The sequence below is a fragment of the Myotis davidii genome, unplaced genomic scaffold, assembly GCF_000327345.1.
Source record: "Myotis davidii unplaced genomic scaffold, ASM32734v1 scaffold1167, whole genome shotgun sequence".
NCBI classification, from domain to species: Eukaryota; Metazoa; Chordata; class Mammalia; order Chiroptera; family Vespertilionidae; genus Myotis; species Myotis davidii.
This window is the reverse complement of record NW_006297659.1, coordinates 114111-123023: the sequence shown is the minus strand read 5'-3', so window position 1 is coordinate 123023 and position 8913 is coordinate 114111. Positions and strand designations below refer to the sequence as shown.

Sequence of the window (8913 nt, the reverse complement as noted above, 5' to 3'; positions counted from 1 at the left end):
GGGGCAGTGCCCCAACTCCCGGGTGGCGCCCCAACTGAGCCCGACCAGGAGCTGCACCTAGGGATTGGGCCTGCCCTCTGCCACCCAGGAGCAGACCTAAGCTAGCAGGTCGTTATCTTCCGAGGGGTCCCATACTATGAGAGGGCACAGGGCGGGCTGAGGGACCCCCCTCCCCCCCAAGTGCAAAAATTTTTGTGCACCGGGCCTCTAGTGTTTCTATAAAATGGGCACAGTACTTGCCTTGTACTCTCGTTGGTGAATTAATGTTCATAATAATTTTATTGCTCTAGGAAGCAGGCTGGAGAGGGAATAAAAGATGGTATTAGTAAGTTTTGGTTTTTTTCTTTCCTTTTTTTGTCAGAATAACCAAGTGCTGGGAATTGGAAGTGGTTCTACAATTGTCCATGCTGTGCAGCGAATAGGTATGTCCTTGGGTTGTTTCCTGTATGTTTTGTCTGGTATGGATGTTGTGGGGTGGTAGAAGCTGGGGGCAGGATTGGGGCATAGAAAACACCTGCTGGGTATGGCTCCAGCACTGTGGAGCTGCTTGTCTGTAAACTGTGTGTTTCTGCTTTTCCCTGAGAGAGAGATTCTTGGGTCTCTTCAGCCATGTTTGGGGGTTGCCTTAGCTTTGTTTACACAGTTGGAGGGGAGGAGCAGACTTAGAGTGAAGTCTCAAAAGAATTTTATCCTCATTGTGTGTGTGTGTGTGTGTGTGTGTGTGTGTGTGTGTGTGTGTGTGTGTGTGTGTGTGTGGTCTCAGGGACCCTGAGGCAAGCTCTCTGACCCTCAGACAATCTCAGGGAAACAAATTAAGGTCAGTGCAGGCTTGACTCTGAAGTGAATGGGAGGTGCATGCAGTTGCGGCCTGGTTCCCGCAGGTGCTGGCTTTTTCTGATGAGGGTGTCCCAGTGCTTAGGAAGGAGCAGGAATTCCCAGCCCCTGTGGCCACTCCACAAGTTTTACTGCCCTGCTTTTGTTTGTAAGAACAAGCCCAGAGGAGAGGCTTGCTAGAGTGCTGGCCTCTTGTAGTTCCAGGGGCAAAGTGCTCAGGAGGCAGAGTCCAGCACCACTCTGTCTTTAAGGAGTGGCTGTGGTGCTGGTGTGTTGGCTTCTGGAAGCTGCCTCATGGGCCGAACAGGGGCTGTAACGTTGTACATCCTTGTGCCTTAGCACTGAGTGTGTGGAGGACTTTAAGTTCAAGAATTAACTGTGGGTTTCGTAATAGTGACATCTAACCCTCACAAGATGCTCATCTCCTTGACTATAGCCGGGCATATAATAGCAGACACTGGCGTTGCTCTTCCATAGTTAGTACTCACCGCCTTAGGCTTTCTACTGCCCCGTCGTGTGATGTGTGAGGTATGTTCATCAACTTCGTCAAAAAGGGGGGGACATAGTATGAAAGGCAAACTTTCCTTTTCTGTTGGATTTGAGCAAATGTGTCCAAGACAAGAAAAGCGAAGTGAGAGTGAAGACCCACCGACATGGCTTCTCTCTCCACAGCTGAAAGAGTGAAGCAGGAGAACCTGGACCTCGTCTGTGTTCCCACGTCCTTCCAGGTGGGCCTGCTTTCTTTCTGCATCTTTGTGGCTGCTGAATCTTCCGGGTCCCTGAGCACATGGAGGTTTGGCTGTGGGGTGTGCATCAGGGTTGTTCCCTGTGAGAGGGCGGGGAGCAGGAGAGTGTATTTACTGAAATCATGTGTGTGGTTATGTAGCTTGCTCTCTACCAAGCCATGCCAACCTTTGTGGAGGTGCTGACCGAAGAGCAGAAGACACAAAAGGAACAACATGAATGTACACAAGACACTGTTCTCCAGGCGACCTTTCCTTGTTGATAATTGTCTCCTCAGCTGTGTCTAATTTGTTAATTCCTGTGCCCCATCTTTAAACAAAGTAAACCAAACAACAGAGACACAAAACAAAAATCAACAGAGACACTCTATGTACAATATTTATAGGTGTGCACAACCAACAGACAAGAACTTCACACCATGCTCCTTGTCTGTCCAGCCACAGAAACCTCTTCCATAGTTAGTACTTACTGCCTTAGGCTTTCTACTGTCCCTGTCCTGTGATGTGTTAGGTATGTTCATCAACTTTGTCAAAAAGGGCGGCGGGGGGGGGGGGGGCATGGTATGAAAGGCAGACAAATGCCCTGCGTTTAAAACTGACCGAAGCAGAGCAATGTCTCTTGTCCCAGAGTGGATCAGACTAAGAGCTTGGAGACCAGGCAAGGACGCTGGAGGTCCCTTGCTACCCAAGCTGATCAGGCTCGCCCAGACAAGAGGCAGTAAAATGCCTCCCATGCAATACTCAGTACTGCAATACACAGTACATGCTTCCTTGCAAGGAAGCCCAGATGAGAGGCAGCAAGTGCTTCTCGTGTCATACGAAATGCTTGATTCCTCCTATAAAAACGCTTGATTCAACTTAGGTCTCAAGTGAGATGGGGTTGCTGAGGCTGCGGCTGGGACTCTGAACAGGAAAATTCCTGGCAGCGCTGCAAATAAGAGTCCAGGCCTCAGCCCCAGGAACCCCCAGTCCAGGCAGCAAGCGAGGTCCCCGATACTCACCCTAGAGTTGTGGTCGGCAAACTGCGGCTCACAAGCCATATGTGGCTCTTTGGCTCCTTGAATGTGGCTCTTCCTAAGCCTTAGGTGTACCCTAATTAAGTTAATTCTTCCCTCTGGGGAGCTCCTCCAACCTTGCTCTAAGCCAGTGGTTCTCAACCTTCCTAATGCCGCGACCCTTTAAATACAGTTCCTCATGTTGTGACCCAACCATAAAATTATTTTCGTTGCTACTTCATAACTGTAATGTTGCTACTGTAATGAATCGTAATGTAAATATCTGATATGCAGGATGGTCTTAGGCGACCTCTGTGAAAGGGTCGTTCGACCTCTAAAGGGGTCCCGACCCACAGGTTGAGAACCGCTGGATTACAGGTATGGGGAAGTTGGGATTTCAGGCATGGGGAAGTAGGCAATGTGGACTGGGGTGGGACTCCATTGTTTGGGCAACAAGTTTGTCAATCTTTCCTGTGATAATAGGCAGTTCTTGAATGAGAATGGACAGCATTCCAAGGTTGACTCCCAGTTCCTGGGGGCGTACAACTTCCAGCCATAGCCACTTTAAAATGTCCTTTCTTTAACCAGAACAAGGCAGTCATGGTTAACAGAGTATGATTAATATTTCCCATAACCATAATTAGTCCCCAATATTCTATTTTTGCCCCTAATGTAAGAACCCTTTCTCCAAATAAGGTACACTCTGAGGTATGGGTGGCTAGAACGTAACATACCTTTCTTTGGGGGAGCACAGTTCCCATCCCTAACACTCAGACCATTTGTGAGCATGACTTCTCTCTGTGTGCAGGGTACTTGCATGGGCCTCCAGTGGAGATGGGAGCAGGGAGGGTTGGAGGATTTGCTGATGGGAGCAAGCTCAGAGGCTCCCAGCCCAGAGGTTCTGAGGTTGTAGTAATGGTCTTCCATATGTGAACGGGGTGCACACTGTTTACAAAAAGTACAGATCCTATGCTCATGTATTGCTTATTATCTGGGGAAATAAGAGTGGGTGTGGGGCAGGGGTGTTAGCCGCAGGCCTCCCAGCTACACAACATAGCACTTACCTCCTGGCCCTCTTGTGCTGGACTCTGGACTGGTTCAGGGGTGGGCGGCTAGTGCTGGGATGGTGAGGAAGCAGAGTCAGTTGAACATAGTGATTATTGAGGGTGTATATATTTTTATCAGGGATATGAGGCTCCCTGCGTATGCATGCAAGGTGTTATTCACTGTCTCCAGAGTCCTAGTGTTGTGCCTGGCGCTTAGGCACTCTACAAGTGTTTGTTGGGTGAGTTTATGTGTGTCATTTGTCACAAATATAAAGTAGAGAAGAAGTAGAGATATGTGTCTTTTAGAAGCAGGAGAGAGCCCACTTTTTGCCAAGGGGTTGGGGAAGGCGTCCTAGAAAGGACGGTCTTTGAATTGGACATGAGGGTTGGAGTCTGGGAGAGGGCAGGGCATTTTAGGCAGAGGAGGAATGCCAAGAGCACAAAGACTCCTTTTAAGTTCTATAGTTTATAGCATTATTAGTAGCATATTATTTTGTAAGGCAACTTCATCCATTTATAAGCAGGATTGTCCTCCTTTTTTTCTTCTATCATTCTCTCCACTTCCCTTCTCTTCTAACCCATTCCTAGTTCCTACACAGGTCAGGAAGCAGGAGACAGAAATCCTGGCCCTTGGTCTGTCCTTAACTTATCACTGTGTGACCTCCCTGGGCTTACACTAAATGCCTCCTCTTGGATTGAACTCACAAGGACCAGCTGTTTACTCAGCTGTGGCTCAATATGGCGCTAACAAGGTGTTTGAAATGTGTTCTTTCCTACTCTGCTGCAGCCTAGATGGACAGACAGGACATCTTCATCAAATAGTACCACAGTCAAGTGGTGCTTTGAACTTAAGAAAAGTTAAATAAAATGGTATATTTACACGGGACTTTTCCCCTAGGAATTGTGATAGAACATTTTTCTTGCATCCATTTTTTCATGAAATATATTGAATACAGTTTGGTACTGTTTCTAAAGTATATAAAATGAATAGGAAATCATAGTACATCACAGTTTTATTTGCATGATAAACTATTACCTGGACTATATGCAGTTCTTGTCGTTTTTCTAACTATCTGTAGTAAGTACTTGTTGCTATGGTATAAATTACCCCCAAACTTAGCAGTTCAAGCAACTAACATTTATTATTTTGTAGTTTCCAAGAGTCAGGAATCTAGATGGCTTGGTTGGGTGGAATCTGGATGGTTCTGGCTTCAGATCTGTCGTGAGGTTGCAGTCGAGCTGTTGGTCAGGGTTGCAGTCATCTCAAGACAACATGGTTGAAGGATCTGCTTCCAGGCTTAGTCACATGGGGGTTTGCAGGCCTCAGTTCTCCATAGACTGTTGGGTAGAAGGTCTGTGCCCAGGGCTGTCTCAGTGTCTTAAGGACATAGCAGTTGGTTTCCCAGAGTGTGTTATAAGAGAGGGAAGGAAGGAGAGGAGGGAAGGAGAAGAGGAGGCTTGGGCATGTCACACCCCTAGCCCCCTTTGCCTACCCCCACTGTGTCACTCTGTATAAACTTGCCTCAGCAGTGTCATGCTATCTCCCCTGCTGTGTGGCATTGGTCACACAGACCAGCCCTGGGACATTGTGGGCAGGAGTTATCCAATGGCTTGAATACCAAGAGGAGGTAATTGGGGGTCATCTTGGAGGCTGCCTTCTAGGTATTCCCAATGTGTTTATAGTCTCGAGTTCTGGAACTAGGGGATTTCTCCAGTACTACTTTGGAGAAATCTAGGTACTTGGAAATAATTAAGCAATGCCATTTTTATTATTGTTTTCTCCCATCATTATATGTTTCCATGTAATTAGAAAAAAATCACCCTAGCTGGTTTGGTGTAGTGGATAGAGTGTTAGCCTGCGGACTGAAGGGTCCTGGGTTCAATTCCAGTCAAGAGCACATGCCTGGGTTGCGGGCTCGATCCCCAGTGAGGGATGTGCTGGCGGCAACCGATCAATGATTCTCTCTCATCATGGATGTTTCCACCTCTCTCTCCCTTTCCCTTCCTTTCTGAAATAAATAAAAATACATTAAAAAAATCATTTTGGTTTTTTTTTAAATTTCATTTTTTTCAGTCAGTATTTTATTTTAGCCTTTTGTTGGGATCCAGCCCCAGCAGGCCCAGGGGTTCCCAAAGGTGTGGACGGAGTCTGGCGAAGAAGGAATGACTCGGAGGCAGCGTTCAGTTGATCAGCATAGCGAGGTTCTCCAGCCAGGTTCTGTAGCCAGGTTCAGTCTTTATTGTCCTGTAGCATCTGTATTTATACCAGTTGATTTTAATCCTATCCATTCTATTCCAAAGGTTAGGGTGTTTCTTATCTCCATTCCAAGGTTACTCTATTGTTCTATTAAGCTATAAGGAAGTAACTGAAGGAGATTATCCTAAGTAAAGATTATGTAGCTTAAGCATGATTGTTCGTAGTTAAAGTGATTAACTTCCCGCCTGGCACTTAGTTAAGGGGTTTTAGGGATTTATTCCCTTCCTTAGTCCTGTTAATCCCTAACTCCAGGGAAGAAATCCCCACCTGGGGAAACAACCTTCCTTGGAGAGGTGACCTTGGTTAAAACACATAGTCTAAGAAAGGGAGCAAACATATTAAGAACAGTATGCAATATACGCCCGGTCCCTTGAAACATAAGCTGTGCAGATGTTTCTTCCCTGCAGCCACTGTGTCAAGCAGCAAGGGTGGTCCGGCTTCCGGCAGCCTTTCATTATGGAAAACTTCTAACTTCAGAAAGGCTAAAGAACAATATAATGAATTTCTATGTACCCATTACTCAGTTTGAACAATTATCAGTTCATGGCCTGTTTTCATCTGTACCCCATTCTGCTCCACCTTGATTATTTTGAAACATCCCAGTCATAGTGTCAATTCATTGTATATATTTCATTATGTCTGTCTGAAAACTAGGGAGACTTTTAAACATCTCAACAATACTTTGAAATGTAACAGTAATCTTTAATAGCATCAAATATAAATCCAGGGTTCAAAATTCCCCTCTTGTCTTATCCTTAAAAATATTTTTTACAGTTTGAACCAGGGTCCAAATGAAGTCCACATATTGCAAATTCCAGGGTCTTTGTAGTTTATTCTTAAATTTTGGATGTGAGGTTTTATGTTGGTCATTTCATCCATCCCCATCTTTTTATAGATGAGAAAATTTGCCAGGACTTATATAGCTGGTTTATTTAAGATTAGACCCTATTCCTGATTCTTAATCTCAGGTGTTTTTCACTTTAAGCAGAAAATATTTTCAAGGCATGCCTTTGAAAGAAACTTTCCATCCTTTGGTTCGTTTGCAGGTTGTGAACAATGACGTGAACTTGCGTCCTCCTGGACTTGGGTGGTCGAAGTTCATGTGCAGTTATTCCAGCTGTGAGTCCTGCTCAGGGCTGAGTGGTGGCAGCCAGCACTACTCTTTGCTTGGTCAGCCTCTTAAAGGTTAACCATAGTCATGTCTATAAAGTCAGTGGTGCTGATTTTTCCCACAAACATCCTGAATCTCTCCCAGGCTGGCCTGTCAATTTGCCGAGCTCATCACTTAGCCATTCCAGAAGTCCTACCTTTATGTACTCCTCCGAGGATATGTTCTTTGTTTGTTTTTACTCAATAGTATAGCTTGGGAATCACTCCATATCAATTCTTAGTCATCTTCAGTCTTTTTTCCACATTGTTGGATTTTCATTTTTATTTTATTTATTTATAAACATATTTTTATTGATTTCAGAGAGGAAGGGAGAGGAAGAGAGAGAAACACAAATGATGAGAATCACTGGTCAGTTGCCTCCTGCATGCCCCGTACTGGGGATTGAGCCAGCAACCCAGTGATGCGTCCTGACTGGGAATCGAACCCTGACCTCCTGGTTCATAGGTTGATGCTCAACCACTGAGCCACACCACTGTTAGAGTTTAAACATTTTTTTCTAATATTTTTATAGATTTGGTTCATATTTTAGGAAGTTTTTAAAAATACTCCATTGCTTTAGGAGGCATTGTCTTCAATAGCAGGCCACTGAAAAAGAGCCGTGAGCTGGCACTGGACTGAGGCTCAGTGCTGGGTTGCCTCCTCCTAGCTCTAGGATGAAGTAGCTTAGCTTTATGTTTCATAGGTCTAGATCTCCTATCTCCTGGTGAGACAGGTTTGGATTTGATTTGGGAGGAAGCCTCAGTCAGGACTCAGTATTCAACACTGAAATCCAACAGAATTCTGCAAATCCTTGCCACGTGTTCAAAGTAAGTGATCATGGGTGCTTTTCCCTGTTCTCCGCAGGCCCGACAGCTCATCCTGCAGTATGGCTTAACCCTCAGTGACCTGGACCGAAACCCAGAGGTAAGAGATGGGCTGCTCTGTCTTACTGTCTCCTTTTTGTGTGGCCTTTGCTTGACTATAGGCTCAGGGTATCTGCCGCGTGTAGGAGAGAGGTCAGTTCATCATACCAGCTTTTCTCTGGAGACCTTGAGTATTAATCCTGGCTGAGGTCACAAGCAGAGCGGTGTTTGGTTTCCAGTACCTTCCCTTTGGTTTAACTCTGAGAGCTCAGTTTGAGTGTCATGAAGGGGGTTAGATGAACCCTGGCTGCACCCAGGGCTTCTTCCTTCAGTCCTTGGACAGATGTATGATAGTGAGCCAGCCCACGGGGCTTACCACCATGTGGAGAAGAGAAGTGATCGTCTGAGGTGCCATGCTCATGTGGAAATGGGTTACAGTGAGTTTTATGGTAAAGATGATTACACACCTGGGTAATCAGGAGGCTGAAGTTGAGAAGGTGAGTAGCATGCTCATAGTTAGCAGTTACTGAGCCCTTACTGAATACCTGATACTTTGCTTAGTGCTATACCAGTGGTAAGTTATTTAATCTCCAGTAGTCTTGAGGGTGGGTACCATTATGTGCCCACCTTTTACAAAGCTATGAAAAAGCCACAGCCTCTTGTCCGAGGCTGTGCTTTTATTTTTTTTTAAATTGATTTTTTACAGTGAGGAAGGGAGAGGGATAGAGAGCTAGAAACATTGATGAGAGAGAAACACCAATCAGCTGCCTCCTGCACACTCCCCACTGGGGATGTGCCTGCAACCAAGGTACATGCCCTTGACTGGAATTGAACCTGGGACCTTGAGTCCACAGGTCGACGCTCTATCGGCTGAGCCAAACCGGTTTAGGGCTGTTTTTTGTTTTTTTATATGTATACTAGAGGTCCACTTGGGGTGGGGGGGTCCCTCAGCCCAGCCTGTGCCCTCTCACAATCTGGGACTCCTCAGGGGATAACCACCTGCTGGCTTAGGCCTGCTCTCGCGG

General features: G+C 45.8%; 1 protein-coding gene across 1 annotated transcript in view; it reads left to right on the top strand.

Moving 5' to 3' along the window:
- The window catches only part of LOC102761721 (ribose-5-phosphate isomerase-like), a 33971-nt gene that overhangs the window by 7150 nt on the left and 17908 nt on the right, over nucleotides 1-8913 (top strand). The window contains 3 exon segments of the mRNA XM_015570199.1: nucleotides 362-422; nucleotides 1507-1562; nucleotides 7890-7949. Of these exon segments, the coding sequence (XP_015425685.1) occupies nucleotides 362-422; nucleotides 1507-1562; nucleotides 7890-7949 (177 nt within the window).